Genomic DNA, 16,145 nt, shown 5'->3' on the forward strand with positions numbered 1-16,145 from the left:
ATAACTTATGGTTTTTCTCAAAGATTCCAGTGTTCTTCATCACTATCAATCACGCATCATGCCCAGACACTCCACAGAATCTGCTCTTTTAGACGCATCCAAAACTGTAAAAGTGACACGGGCTCGAGGATTGAACGCAGTGTTAATTGTCTTAGAGCTGTCTGCTGCATTGGATACAGTGTCCCATCCAGAACTCCTTCAGCGTCTAAGGGAAATTGGCATATGTGGCCAGATTTGGGCCTGGTTTCAGTACTTTCTTACCAGCAGGAGGCAGGTGGTATCTATAGGCCAGTTCTCTTCAAAAGATACGAAAAAAAACCTTAGGTAATGGAGTACCTCAGAGCTCATCACGTAGCCCAACATTATTTAGCATTTATACATCCCCTCTTATAGCACTGATTGCCTCGTTCGGTATTTCAGCCGCTTACACAGATGATACCCAATTGATATTGTCACTCGACAAGAACTCATTTGGCTCTGAACTTAATTTTAGGAACTGCCTTTCAAATATCATCAGTTGTATTCACGTTGATGATGTAAGCTTACATGTTACACTGTCAAGATTGTGATATAACACTTTCATTAAATACATGTTTAAAAAAATAAAGTATAATCAGTTGGATTGGAGCATAATACTCCAAAGTGCAACGCAAATAAGACCGAGATTCTGTCTGTTTGGTTCCAACAATTTGTTTTCCCCTCATAAGTGGTGGCCTGACCATCTTACCTCTATTCCGCCACCTACTCAGGTGGCTCGGAACCTTGGTGTAAAATTTGACTGTTTTTGTTTCTCTAAGTCATTTTTTTATTGGCTCCCTTTGACAGCAAGGAAAACCGTCGCTCTGGTTCTCATTACTTCAAGTCTTGATAATTGCAACCGCTTCTACCTCGGGATTACCAAACGTTTTCTACATAAGCTCCAAACAGTCCAAAATACTGCAGCCAGGCTTCTTAAGCTTCCCCGAAACTGTTCGGGTTCTCAGGGACTTAACAAATTGCACTGGCTTGCTGTTCGTAAGCAATTTCTTCTTGAAACTCTGACATTTAGTTTTTGGAGCATTTATTCTTAACGGTCCCAAGTACCTATCTGACAGATTTGCATATTACAATACCCAAAGGACCTTGAGATACTCTAATTTAACTGTTCCTTCTTACCTTACAGGCTTAAAACAAGAGGGGCAAATCGTTTGCTGTATTCGGGACTAAAGCCTAGAACCAGCTTCCAAGATCATTGTGATTCATTGAGAGTGAATTGGCGTTTAAGAAATGTTTTAGAATCTGGCCATTGGCTTTACCTGATGATTGCAAACGGCTCACCGAATTTCCTCATGGTTGGTTTTGATTGTGGTCTTTGAATCCCAACGTTCCTCTCTCCGTTAGGTTTATCAGCTAGTTGAACATCTGAATTAAGCACCAGGATGCTTTTTTTAGAGTGATGGTGTGCTTTATAAATCGTATTCTTTTAATTTCAAATATTGGAATTATTCTTAGAAACCCTACAGATGGTTCCACATTTAGATTAGTGATCTGTGAAGAGAATAAGGCTTATGGGAACACCTTGCTCAATACAGACAGGATAGTATGAGTTTGCACTTTTTACACTTTTTTGACCAGTTAATAAGATATGAGGTGTACCATTTGAGGTCTTTCCCTTTCATTTCCATTCTCCGGTGAATATTTTCAGGATTGTTGAATGGTGGATTGTCATACTGCTTTTTTATAACAATCATTGGCAAAGCCAACAGATTTCGCTTTTAGGACCTAACTGTTCTAGCCTTGCTGTACAGCTGCCCTGATGGTGTTCAGCATTCCTTTTTAAAAAGGAAAAAACACATACATAGTCAGCGGGGTCATTTTATAGACTCATACACATGATTTTTTTGCGGGAACATTATACATAGAGGAAGAAGCAAGGTGAAGGAAGGCGCTAAGCAACGTGGGAGCACGGGTGGGTGAAGGAAAATGGAGGGCTTGGACAAGTAACCCGGAGAGGGGGTGGAAACAGAGAGGAACATGGGAAAAGGAAGCAAACGAGACTGCAACACAAAAGGGGGAAAAGAAGCACATGGTCACAAAAACAAAACGGGATAAGATGAGCATGTGGAAACATGAGTGACTGTGGCAGAAGGGGAGACGCATGAGGAAAACATGCAGTCTTGTACAGCGCTAAAACAAAAAGAAAAAAGTAGCACCTGAAAACGGCGCATTGGAAGGAAACAAGTAATGGGTCACAGCTGCATGGGAGGGCAAAACCAAGAAGAAAAGCCCACAGATGCCAATGAACTAGAAGCAAGCAAATGAAGCGCCAATGAAGCCAACCACTGACTTAAACCCCACTGTAAGGTAACAAATATCGTACAATAGACAGTGCATGCAGTGTTGGAGGAAAGACCTAAAAAGCAGTGGCTGCTAATATGTAAAACTGGCTAGTAGTATAGATCATCTTAGGAGGAGCCCTAAACCACCATGGATAAAACACAGCATAGACGTGTACCCTTACTGCTATTTCTCCCTATGTTCTAATAATGTTCATTATGTTTTGTTTCTTTTCTCCTGGTAGTTGTGTTGGCAGCCTAATCACAGGTCTATGCTATACCTTCATCTTGAATAACTATTCCTCCTTATCTTTCAGAACAAAGTCGGCGGGATGACCTGGAGGCGCTGGGCCATATGTTCATGTATTTTCTCAGAGGTAGCCTTCCCTGGCAAGGATTGAAGGTACATACTTTGTGTGAAGTGTTTCTTTCCAATGATGAGCTGAAACCCTAGCTAGAGCCGTTTGTGGCTAGATTTCGGCATGCACTGTAGTGTTTGCAATTGAAAGTTGTATTCATGTAGAAAGGAATATGCCATATTAAAGGATAATGGGCACCGCATGATGAATTCTGTAAATAAGTTGGTTATTCCTAGGTTGGATCTTCAAGCTGCAATTTATGACCTACCAAGAAGTACCAAAGTAGTGTCTACCTAGACAAACTGATGCATCACATTTAAGAAAAAAAGCTAACCTCAAAAGTGTCGAGGACCGTTTTACGCTTTGACTGTTTCATCATATCCAGCCCTTGTTTGTAGAGCTGAATCCTAACCATCTTTGTATAGATACGTCTCAAAAGCACTTCTTTTCAATTGCCTCCTTATTACACTCTTCAGAAAGACCAATAATGTAATTGGTCATGAAGGGTTTATCACCCTCCCCGCCAACACAATGTAAAATGAGCAATGCATGTTCTAGCGCCCTTCTCTTTTGGGTTAATGATTTGCTTTTTCTAGTTCTGTAGGTTTACTTTTTTCTTGCTTTTATACAGGAGCTTGTAGTCCATAAATTAAGCTGGTGTATTTGTTCTTTTTTAAAGCACTAACTGCATGCAGGATCATTTATTGCTGCTCGTGTTGTTGCTTCTCTTGCAAAAGGCACCTGATTCAGTGCATTGGAAACTGAGGCATCCAAATCACTGCATGGTTCTTAAACCAATCTTTGGCTCTAAAAAAATAAACTTATGGATTCTCTGCCCTCTTTTTGGATACTAGATTGCCTCTCCAGGGAATGTTTTAATTGCATGCATTGAAGTTAGCATGTCTCTGTCGTTAGTAAGATGGATATGATGTCTCTTTCTAAATTGATGGTTTTATTGTTTTTCTCCACCTGGTGAGCACAGCAGTTACAACTTCCTCCACTAATGTATATTCAAGTCAGAATGATGCGTCTGCAGTCAGGAATAGGGAGAGGTAGTTACTCTGAGAATACTTGTGATTGGCAAAAGGTGAGGGTGATGGTTAGACATTGCAAATCGATGTTTAAAGTTCTGGACTCCCATCACAAGATTCAGCCTAAGGGCCTGATTTAGTTCTTGGCAAATTAGTTACTCTGTCAGAAAAGTGCCAGATATCCGGCCCCCGAAAAATAAATCCCATAGCATATAATGGGATTTATATTTTGGCAGACAGGAATTCAGTCACTATTTCATGGAGTAACTTGTCGCCAAAATCAGGCCACAAGTCCCTTTAAATATTGTAAAAGTTAACATTTTAATGACAATCTAGCACAAACGCCGAACTGAATTGTAACTAAGAGATTTAAATAAGTGTTAGGATGGTGCCTTTTCCTTCACCCTCATGTTTAATTAATCTAATTAAATGTTATCACTATCTCAAATGTAGTGTTACTACAAAAGACTGGTACTTTTTAGAACTTGCCAGTGGAACTCCGCTAAGCATTTAAAAGTTGTGTGGTAATGCTATAAGCTACATGTGAATGCCTGCATCCATGGATTTAGATTCCCGCAACCCTCCTGCACTTTAGACATTTGACAATAACCACTGAGTCACCAAGCTTAACAGTTTTTTTTATTTTTATTTTTTTAGTTTGTAAAATCGTTTATGCATCGGATTTTGTGTTGCGCTGCATTGCTTGTTTACAAGACAACTACTATTACCTTTCAATGATTGTGAATTAGTATAATTTGTTTCCCACAGGCTGACACATTAAAAGAACGGTATCAGAAGATAGGTGATACAAAAAGGAATACTCCTGTTGAAGTTCTTTGTGAGAACTTTCCAGGTAAGGAAAAGCAGGTCTAAGTAGCATCTTTATTCTTTGATCAGTAAGTAAGGCAACAGGACCGGTACCATTTTTATTTACCTATGTTTACAGGATGAATAATATAGAATTCAACATCTGTGTTGTCATTTTATCTACACAGCACACTCCACTTGAGGAAGATTTTGATATGTTCAAGAAACATCAAGGTCCATGTTCCCTGAGAAATTAAATTTGGACGTGATGCAAATAAAGCAGCAAACACAGATTAAACAGTTGGCCCATGTTAGTACTTCTCATCCATTGTTCCAACTGACCCTTTGCTTCCAGCTGGCAGAAATAACAATACATAATATTTATCATCAGGGGCTGTGGAGTTAAGCCTCTACAGAAGCCCAACATTATTTAACGTGGTTGTCTGAGTTCCACATCATTAGGTCATTCATGGATTCACATTCTTTTACATTTCTCTTTCTTCGAGTACATAGATCTGAGTTTTTAAACTACACTAACCTTTAGACGTATAGCCCATTCATGTTTTTCTCAATTCCTGGTTGTTTTCTCCAGCTGATTAGTAGAGCGACCTCTTGCTCTGCACATTAAATTATTCTTTAACTGCTCGTATAGTGAGGAGAAATCCTTGGTGCTCAGAAAATGCATTGTAAAAAACAAAAATTGTAAAGCTCAACTTAGGCATAAGCATATTTGTAGCATTTTGGTTTTTTCCTCCGGACACTGCACATTTCCTGGTTTGCACCCAACGGCAGGTCTGTCCTTGGAAAATCTGCTTTGTCTCTTTTCAAGAAAACTTTATAGCACAGCAGAAAGGTACAATACAGCCTTTTTTAACACATTTTCAAACTTGCAACCACCAGAAAGTGTATCTGATGAACCTACATGCCAGCTGCTTGTGCAATCTGCATCAAAAACATGATGTGGATGACTGCGCAATATGTAAAAATAGGTCTTCCAATAACCCTGATGTCACTTAAGAGGAGTGATTCATTTCTTTGAGAAGTCTGATATATCTTCATTCATGATACTGCAGTTTTGAATCTCTTACAGACGTGTTGGCCCCTTGACTTTTTGTTTGTTGCCTTTGCTCCAAGTGTACCCTAAAATTGTTTTCCTACTAATCACCAGTTTAGGTCGAGCGCGCAAGCCCTTTGACTTATTGTAAGTATTGTGGGCTTTTAACCATGCCCACTTAATGCCAACCGATTTCACTAGATCACAGGCTCGTCTTTGAAAAATCACTTGATGTCATTGATAAATGCTTTACGTGAGTCCCGCCTTGAGGCTGCTTTTGTCACGCCTTGCCCCTGTTACTTGGATTATTGCACGATTGTTGATATACTTCAGCATGTGTGAACTATTTCTTTTGTCTCTCTTTGTGCTGCATGGCGGCCATGGCGCTCACAGCAGGCACAACAGGGTGAATTTGATTGACTGTATTGAAGCACTGGTCACATTGTTCAAAGTTACCTAATCAGAATAATTTTTTGTGGCTCCCCCTTTAAAACACTTGAAATTGGCAAGCACCTCATGGTAAAACAGGAATCCTCATGTGAAAGTTGCTCTCTCGCAGCAGCAGAGCCGATACTACAATATTCACTCCACTAGGGAAAACTCTACCCATAATGCTTTGCAGGGCATTACTTTTACAAAACCTTTTTGCATGTAACTCAGCCTGTAGTGGTCCTAGAACAATGGGACCACCACCAAAACGTTCAGCACGATGTGTCTTTTCTTTGGACATCATCTATGGGTCCTTAGTTAGTGGGGAGTCCAAAATAATGGGACTTGTTTGCAGTATTATTGCTATATGCTTGATACCTCTGAAAAAGTGTAATGTACGAGGTCGTCTATGGGCTAAATATATGGTTACCCAACATTATTTTATGTCATTTTCTTTATATTTGGTTATGCTCTCTAAGGGGTAACTATTGAGTTACATGACCATGTTTCGTACAAATTATTTTCATTGAGGTGTCCTCTAGGTACTGTTCTAAGCATCACAGCCATATCAACATACTAAAATAGTCAAGGCACACTTAAACTTGCCCCATAATACTTTGCAGGGCATTACTTTGACAAAACATTTTTGCTCATAACTCAGCCTCTGGTGGTCCTAGGATAATGGGGCCACCACCAAAACGTTCAGCACACCCTGCTCTTTGTCTGTGGGTCCCCACACCCACCATGTCTTATCTTTTTAAACTCTTTCATGGCTAGAATTTATGTTTTACAGCTGAGAGAAGTTATGTTTTATGGGGCCTTGTTTGTAACATGTTTGCTAGCCTTGAAAATGTGTAATTCACTGTCTTCTAGGGGCTGAATATATGGTTACACTGCAATACTTTCACCTGTTTTTTCATGGGAGTATGCCCTTTAGGGGCTAACAATATGGTTTCATGACCATGTTTCTTACACGTTATTTTTGTTATGATATTTTGAGCTTTACAGTCTAAATGTTTATTTCTGATAAAGATGTATATGAAAGTTGTTTGTTTTGATAATCTCCCCTTTTTATAATTATGACCATGATTCAGGCCAATTTAACATCCTTATTACCCTATGTCTGTTTGAACACTCTAGATATGTTTGGGTGACCCTTCTAGTTTATTTCTCCTCTGTGGCTGTCTTGTGTCTTCTTTTGGGGGAATTGTGTTAGCAAGCCAGCATCTCTGATGGTGGGGAAAGTTGTATTCTATTGGAATTAGCATGGCAGATTTAAATTAAGATGCTAAATGGCAACATTTTAATTTTTTGCTGCAGATAGAGGAAGAAGGTAAACGGACGTGCTTTAGTTATATGCAGGACCACTGGAATTATGTGGCAGGAAAAGGGGAATTGAGGCAGGGTTGACCAAATTATGTGGGAAGAAAAATCCAGTTATGAATTCACAATAGTTCTAACTCAAGAAAATGAGAGACCTATTACATTACAAATGCTTGTTTTTTTAATGCCCTGATCTTTTTGTGTTCCTTCCACTTGTGGTGTAGTATATTTCTCCCAAGGGAGGATGTCTTGGTCCTGACTGTTGGAACACTCTTGGCTGTACAATTTGTAATTTAAGACCTCTAAAGTTTCAGCAGCCTCCTATCAAACAGGGGTCCACTGCTGACCTACAGTGTACTCTGAGAATATGGCAGTGTCCCCAAGGGATGTTGCATTTTGGACAAGAGATTATATCTTGACAGTGAGAGACTGAATCAGAAACACCTTGACATGAAAACCTCAATAGTAAAAAGCCAACCTTTAGCAGGTTTGATTTTCTTGCTCTTGAGTGCCCCATACCTTTTGCAGCAGGTTTGAAGTGGAATGAACAATGACTGTAGGAGGAGAAACTGCGGTGTCTCACCACACTCCTACAAGCCAAATCTGCTCCCTTCAAACCTCAATTCTCAAGTTGAAAGAGGTGGATTATAAGACTGCAACAAAGCAGCAGTTCAAGGTGCAAAGGAGGAGTGCACTGAGAGAGTAGTGATGTAGAAGACTTTCTGTATACAAACCCTGCTCACTGCGATATACATTTTTAAGAAATGCAGAGGGAATGGACACGGGGAAGGGAGGCAAGCAACATTCAGCCAAGGAATAACCGGAGAACAGGACTTTAGTAATGTACATGTTGACAGCAGCAAAGCTTAAGAAGCTACAAGGACAGTGGGGCAAGAAGGAGCTTGTGCTAGGATAGAGGGACAGCTATCTTTCACACACAACTTGGATCACAGCCCTAAAGTCTTACTAAAAGGGGCTAAGGAGACCAAATAGTTGGACTGTGGAATTCAGGCAGTGGGCAAGCACAAGTGGCAAACCATATGTGCCCCCAAGATAATGGAGAACAACTCAGTCCCGAAGGCACTGCAGCTACAGGCATCTGAAGGTATCATTCACAAAGACAATATTGAGGGTGTCGAGCCAACTCATTTGGTAACCGATAATATTGTAACCCATCCTAGCATTGGAAAATACATAAAAGATGTAATAGACCTGGAATAGTTCGACTGAGTGTAGCTTGAAATTATGGTGGTCATCCAAACTGTTCAGTCTGAGCTATAACTCCAGACACAGCGAAGGAAGGAGTACATGGCAAAGCACCTGCGAAGAGCCACTGTTCTCTACCTAAACTCTCAAGGTGTGGAAGTAATATATAGTTTTCATCATCGCCCTCTAAATAGGGGCTCTTGCAATGAAGCAAGAGAAACCCAAGCCACTCCCTAATCAGCCACACACTGATATGCCTATAAAAACTCAGGTTTGGCAGACAAAGGGATAGCATCACAAACAAACTGAACAGGAAGAGTTACTTAATCTTGATTTAAAGTAACCGGAGAAATCTGTTCGCCTAGGGTTAACTACAAAATAGGACATGGACTCTGACATAGAAGGAGTTACCTGACAGGAGAGTGAAGAAGGGGGTGGAAGAAAGATAAACACAGGCAGGCTATCTCCACAGGCCATGTCAATGGTGTGGGAATTGGAGGCTGACAGACTAGTAGGGTCCTGGGAAGTAGTTGTGCAGAAAAGATGGTGGTATCATGGGGATGCCACTAGTGATATGCTTAAAATTATTCTGTTCATTATTGAATCATTATCACATGCAGACATGTTGCAAGAAAATGTTTGCTGAAAACACATTTTAGTCTTCCCTAAATAACATACAGTAAGAAGTCACCCAGACCCAAATGAAACTGAAAATCTCACTTGTTTGTCTGTGAGAGAGTCAAAAGCTTTCTCAGCACAACATTGGAGTTCCAGACTAAAATTGAAGATTTGGAAAATGAGTGAAGGAGAAAAAACCTAAGAGTTTTTGAGATAAAAGAAGTCGGATGAAAAGAGAGATCTGGTTTCTTTAACTACCAACCTACTGTCGCAAGCTTTCCCAAACTTGGATGATGATGACTTTTTCTAAGAAATACAAACAGTAAACTCAACCCTTTGTTTTTTCCTCTACATAAATGTGCAAGAGAAACTTAAATCGGGTATCCGAGGTCTAGTAAGAAATTCTCAATTAGGGAATAGAAAATAACCTGAAAATATTGTGAGAAAAAAATTATCTAGCATAATACACCAACCTTCCAGGCCTACAGCTTATTAGAAAAAAAAAGATCAATTGCTTGTTTAAGCAGATATGGTTAGTGGATAGTCAGATAAAGACAGTTTGTATCACTAACATAACCTGCGAAGTGCATAAGCAGAAAACATTTGTTTGATGGCATATGTAGCTGTAGATACACATGCTTGTGCACAGCACGCCATCTAGTGTTGGGTTCGGAGTAGTACAACTTGTTTTTCTTTGAAAAAACTTTTCAATTCATGGGATCAAGTGACTCCTCCTCTCTGAAGTACTGCGCATGGTCGTCCAGTCCTTTGTTAGATTGTTTCTCTCAGCCGTCGTGTTCTCAGCTCTGTACATTCTAAATCGGGATTCTTTGCATCTTTTTATCATTGTCAGTATTGTTTTTAATCGCGAATTCCTCAATACTCCATTTTTGGTTTCATTTTTACACTCTGAATCACATTTTTCAGCCCTTTGGAGCGAAAACGGGCCCTACCGTCCCCTTTTCAGGCCTAACTCTTCCACATGACATCGAAGTACGCAGCCCTAATGGAACATACTCCATTTCAGTTTTGCCCTCTGCCACTAAAAATTTCCACACACTGACCACCACCAGGTGTGTAATTTGTGTCTTTCTCCGGATCACAACGGTCAGACCTGCGAAGCTTGCCACTCTTTCCGATCAAAGAAGACACTTAGAGATCGAAGAGCTTGTCGGATGGAAATGGCGTCTCGACATCCAGATGAGACACTGGACATCTTCGGCAACGAGGATGTGCAGGAAGAATTGGAACAGGACGGGGCCTTCTCCATTGAAGATTCTGACTCTGACATGCAGTCAGACATCAAGAGTCGACCATTACAGGCAGCGCAAACTATGACTAAAAAGAACCCTTTTCCATCAACCAAAACACTATCAAGTGGTCACCGGTCCGCCACTGCCTTCCACCCACGGTGTTCACCATAAACCACATAAAATCGCATCTGCAACCTCTACAGATACAACCCTATCTAGGAGTTATCCTCAACACACAATTAGGACTAGTATTTCCCAACACATCCCGAGTTCAGACTTTTCAAACATTAATTGCTACATTAAAAAGAACCAAACAGAACTGTTATGAAACTGTTAGGGATGATGGCATCTTGTATTGCAGTCGTACCTCAGGCCAGACTTCATATGCATTCTCTTCAACAATGTCTCTCTCGTCAGTGGGGTCTCAGGCACAGGGTCAAATGGAAGATCTAGTGTTCTTGGAACACCAGACTTATTGCTGTCTGCATTGGTGGAACACCACAAACCTTATGAACAGGCGGCCCTTTTTAGACCCTGTGCATAAGAACACTCTCACAACAGATGCCTCAAATATTGGTGGGGTAGCTCATCTCCTCATCCTCACAGTTCAGAGAATATGAGAACAATACTCAATGGTCTCTTCACATCAATTACCTGGAACTGCAAGCTGTGTTCCTAGCACGGAAAACGTTCCTTTCACATTTGCAAGACAAGACAGTGCTGATACATACAGACAATATGACTGCCATATGCTATCTTCAAAAACAGGGGGACACAGTCACATCAACTGTCCCATCTTGCACAAACAATATGGAAATGGGCAATTCATCACCACGTTCACATAGTGGCACAGTATCTCCCAGGGACAGACAAACACTCCAGGTACCCGCACCCTCAATTCAAGCGCAGTGCTCTATGGATAAGTTGGTCAGGGATATTTGCTTAAGCTTTTCCCCCCTCTCCCTCTCTTATCCTTTACGGTCCGAAAGATAAAATAATCTTCCCTCAACATGATTCTAGTGGAAGCTACATGGCTACATGGACATGTCAACCATGGTTCCCAACACTTTTGGAACTCTCAGCTGTTCCACATCAGAAGCTTCCCAACAGACCAGACCTCCTGACACAAAGACAGTGTCAAATAAGATGTCCAAATCCCAAATCACTCAACCTAGCGATATGGCTTCTGAGGTCATAAAGTTTGGATATTTACAATTATCACATAAATGTATGGATATCCTTAAACAAGAATGCAGACCTACAACTAGACAATGTTATGTGGCAAAATGCAAACTGTTTGCAAGCTATTGTCAAACAAAAAACATTGACCCTCTCAAACCAGCAATTCAAGACATTGTACAATATTTATTACAATTACGAAAAGCAAATCTAGCTTACTCATCTATTCATTTACATTTAGCAGCTATAGCTACATATCTTCAAAACAACCAACACACTACTTTATTTAAAATCACAGTTATCAAAGCATTTGTGGAAGAACTAAAAAGAATAACTCCACCAACAATTCCTCCAGGGCTTTCTTGGAATCTTAACATTGTACTCACAAGGCTTATGGTTCCACTGTTTGAGCCACTTCACTCCTGTTCCCTACAATTCCTTTAATGGAAAGTAGCTTTTGTAATCACTATCACCTCTCTTTGACATGTTAGTGAGCTCCAAGCTTCAACTTTGGAAAAAACTTTCTTTCAAGTTCATAAAGAAACAATTATGTTAAGAACAAATCCAAAATTCCTTCCGAAGTTAATTCCACAAATCCATATTATTCAAACAATAATAGAATGACCAGTTTTCTTTACACAACCAGATTCAGTAGCAGAAAGGGCCCTTCATACTCTAGATTTTAAAACTGCTCTTATGTACTATATTGATAGAACAAAACATTTTAGAAAAACAAAACCTTTTGTGGCTCTCTCCTTACCACACAAAGGAGAGCCTATATCTAAAACAACTATAACTAGATGGATAGTCAAATGTATTCACACTTGCGATAGTAAAGCTCATCGACAATTACCTTTACCATCTAGAGCACACTCCACTAAGAAAAAGGTGATCTATGTCATTTTTAACATACCTATAGCAGATATTTGTAAAGTAGCAACATGGTCTACACCACACATGTTTACAAAATATTGTGTAGACGTATTTGCATGACAACTGGCAAATGTTGGAAAAGCTGTACTTAGTTTTCAAACAATTGTGACACCTGCACGCTAGCCACCGCTTTATGGAAAGGCTGCTTTACAGTGTATGCACAGCATTTGTATCTACAGCTACATAAGCCATCTAATGGAAAATGTTACTTACCAGTTGACATCTGTTCGTGGCATGTAGTGCCAGTGTAGATTCATATGCACCCACCCTCCTCCCTGGACGCGTGTGGATGCTGCAATGTAATAATATATAAATAATGTACATATGTAAATAACATAGCATGGACATCTCTATTTTCACTACTTCACTCTCCCGCCTGCGGAGAAACAATCTACCAAAATACTCGATGACCATGCACAGTATTACCGAGAGGAGGAGTCACTTGATCCCGTGACTTGAAAAGTTTCTTTAAAGAAAAACAAGCTGTACTACTCCGAACCCTACACCAGATAGCGAGCTATGCACAGCACGTGAATCTACAGCACTACATGCCACAAACAGATGTCTACTGGTAAGTTACATTTTCCTTTTAGAGGTTAAAAGATGAAGACGCACGCTGGGTTATGTACTAAAAGAACAAGAAACATAAAAACATGGAATTCAATGCACTAAACAGAGAATAAGACTTTTGCACACTTTGACTCAGAACTATATAAGAAGGCACTTAAGGCTTCATTCAAGGACGTATTTGGTTACTGCTAGTTTACCCTACTTAACTGACCTGCAGACCAAGTGTCTGTCAGAGGCAATTCTGCTAAAGAAAGTTATGTCAAGGATACAAGAACTTGCTCCAGATAAAGTGTTGCTATTGCTAGTATTGGCCCAGTGCTCTCCAAACAGTGTGAGAAATATTGAGAACAGGAGCACCTGCAGAAAGTTGAAATGTAGCAACTAATTTAATATTTCCTAAGAAAGATAAGGACTCAGCTGACTATAGGACATATTGTCCAATTTCTCAGTTAAATCCTGACCTTAAACTCTAGTCCCAAATATAAAAAAAATCTGCCAGGTCGACTTGAAGGATTGACTTCCTTTCTGCAAGGGATTCTGCTAGTTTAGGATAGAAAATCCCACATTAACGTGGCCATGTGCTTGGTCGGTCAAGTGCAAAAGATCCTATGGTGATTATATTCTTAGATGCTGAAAAAAGGTTTGATCCAGTATCACAGCTGTTTTTGTGGGAAGTAATAGACAAGATTAATATAGTAGATGCTGTTTACTCTGCCCCTTCAGCTAGAATTTAGCTTAATGTAGGTCAACACCTAGGATACATATTAAGCAAGGCTTAAGACAGGGCTACCTTTTAGCACAAACTATATATCTTTATATCAATATCTATATAAATATATGTTCGATGGCATCTGTCGCTGTAGATACGCATGTTTTGCATAGCTCGCCATCTGGTGTTGGGCCGGAGTGTTACAAGTTGTTTTTCTTCGAAGAAGTCTTTCGAGTCACGGGACCGAGTGACTCCTCCTTTTGTCTCCATTGCGCATGGGCGTCGACTCCATCTTCGATTGTTTTTTTTCCGCCATCGGGTTCGGACGTGTTCCTGTCGCTCCGAGTTTCGGAACGGAAAGATAGCTAATTTCGGAAGATTTTAGTCGGTATTGTTGCGTTCGGCATCGGCGTAGTTAGATTCAACACCGCGTCTAAGATCGAAGAGCTCCGGTGCCCTTCGGGGTAATTTTTCGATCCCCCGTCGGGGCCTAGTCGGCCCGACCGCGTGCAGAAGAACGCCGATGGAACGGACCCCGTTCCGTTTCTGTCCCAAATGCCACAATAAATACCCCTATACAGACCAACACTTGGTCTGCAACCTGTGCCTGTCACCTGAGCACAGTGAAGACACCTGCGAGGCCTGTCGTGCGTTCCGGTCCCGAAAAACACTCCGAGACCGTCGAGCCAGAAGACTTCAGATGGCGTCCGCGCCGACAACCCACCGGGAGTTCGAGGAACAAGAAGAGGAGGGAACCTTTTCGATCCAAGAATCGGACTCCGAAGGATTCGACGATACACAAACCGTGAGTAAGACGTCGAAAACCACTCAGAAGAAGATTTACAAGGCCCAGGGGACGCCACTCCCACCAGGCCATGGCTCGACCCATAAATTCGGTGACCGACCGTCGGCACCGAAAAAGGCCCAAACAGTGCCGAGATCGTCCGACTCCGGTCGAGACACCGGCACGCAGCCTTCTCGGGACCGAGAAAGTGCTGGAGACAAGCATCGACACCGAGATACCGGTGTAGACACGGCTCGACGCCGAGACAGCGGCACCGACGAAGATCGACGCCGAGAGGTTTCGGCCCCGAAAAAGAAAAAAGTCACCTTGGAGCCGAAAAAAGATGCAGACAGGGTTTCGGTGCCAAAACAAACTGCAACCGACCCAGTTTCAGGCTCTTATACAGAAGAGCACTCGCTAACCTCCCAAATGCAAAAGCATAGGTTTGAGGAAGAGCTACAATCAACTGATGTAGACCATACGCAAAAGCGTATTTTCATACAGCAGGGGACAGGAAAAATAAGCACCCTTCCCCCTATTAGAAGAAAGAGAAGATTGGAGTTCCAAACTGAACAAACACCACAAACAAAAGTGGTGAAAAAAGTTACCCCACCACCCTCTCCTCCACCTGTGATTAACGTCTCACCAGCACAAACTCCATCACATTCCCCAGCTCACACCACCATGAGCCAGGGTGACCAAGATCAAGAAGCATGGGACTTATACGACGCCCCAGTGTCAGATAACAGTCCGGAGGCATACCCTACGAAGCCATCTCCACCAGAGGACGGCACTGCGTATTCTCAAGTGGTGGCTAGAGCAGCACAATTTCACAATGTAAGCCTCCACTCAGAACAGGTCGAGGATGACTTTTTATTCAACACACTCTCCTCCACCCACAGCTCCTACCAAATCCTGCCTATGCTCCCTGGTATGCTCCGGCACGCAAAAGAAATCTTTAAGGAGCCGGTCAAAAGTAGGGCAATCACACCAAGAGTGGAAAAGAAGTATAAGGCGCCTCCTACAGACCCGGTTTTCATCACTACACAGCTGCCACCAGACTCTGTCGTTGTAGGAGCAGCTAGGAAAAGGGCCAACTCCCACACATCTGGAGATGCACCACCCCCAGATAAAGAAAGCTGCAAGTTCGATGCAGCTGGTAAGAGAGTCGCAGCACAAGCTGCAAACCAGTGGCGCATCGCTAACTCCCAGGCACTACTTGCGCGCTATGACAGAGCCCATTGGGATGAGATGCAACATCTCATTGACCATCTGCCCAAGGACCTACAAAAGAGGGCAAAACAAGTGGTTGAGGAGGGACAGACCATTTCCAACAACCAAATCCGCTCCTCCATGGACGCTGCAGATACAGCTGCACGGACAATTAATACATCTGTAACTATCAGAAGGCATGCATGGCTCCGAACGTCTGGATTTAAACCAGAGATTCAGCAAGCAGTTCTCAATATGCCTTAACGAAAAAGAACTGTTCGGTCCAGAAGTGGACACAGCGATTGAGAAACTCAAAAAAGACACGGACACTGCTAAAGCCATGGGCGCACTCTACTCCCCGCA

General features: G+C 41.6%; 1 protein-coding gene across 3 annotated transcripts in view; it reads left to right on the forward strand.

The window, feature by feature from the left end:
• Positions 1–16,145, forward strand: part of CSNK1G1 (casein kinase 1 gamma 1) — a 434,750-nt gene that overhangs the window by 298,097 nt on the left and 120,508 nt on the right. For all 3 annotated transcript variants that reach the window (XM_069222304.1, XM_069222303.1, XM_069222306.1), the window contains 2 exons: positions 2,633–2,718; positions 4,474–4,558. In XM_069222304.1, coding sequence (XP_069078405.1) covers positions 2,633–2,718; positions 4,474–4,558 — 171 coding nt within the window. The remainder of the gene's footprint in view (positions 1–2,632; positions 2,719–4,473; positions 4,559–16,145) is intronic.

The sequence above is a fragment of the Pleurodeles waltl genome, chromosome 3_1 (genome assembly GCF_031143425.1).
Source record: "Pleurodeles waltl isolate 20211129_DDA chromosome 3_1, aPleWal1.hap1.20221129, whole genome shotgun sequence".
Taxonomy (NCBI): Eukaryota; Metazoa; Chordata; class Amphibia; order Caudata; family Salamandridae; genus Pleurodeles; species Pleurodeles waltl.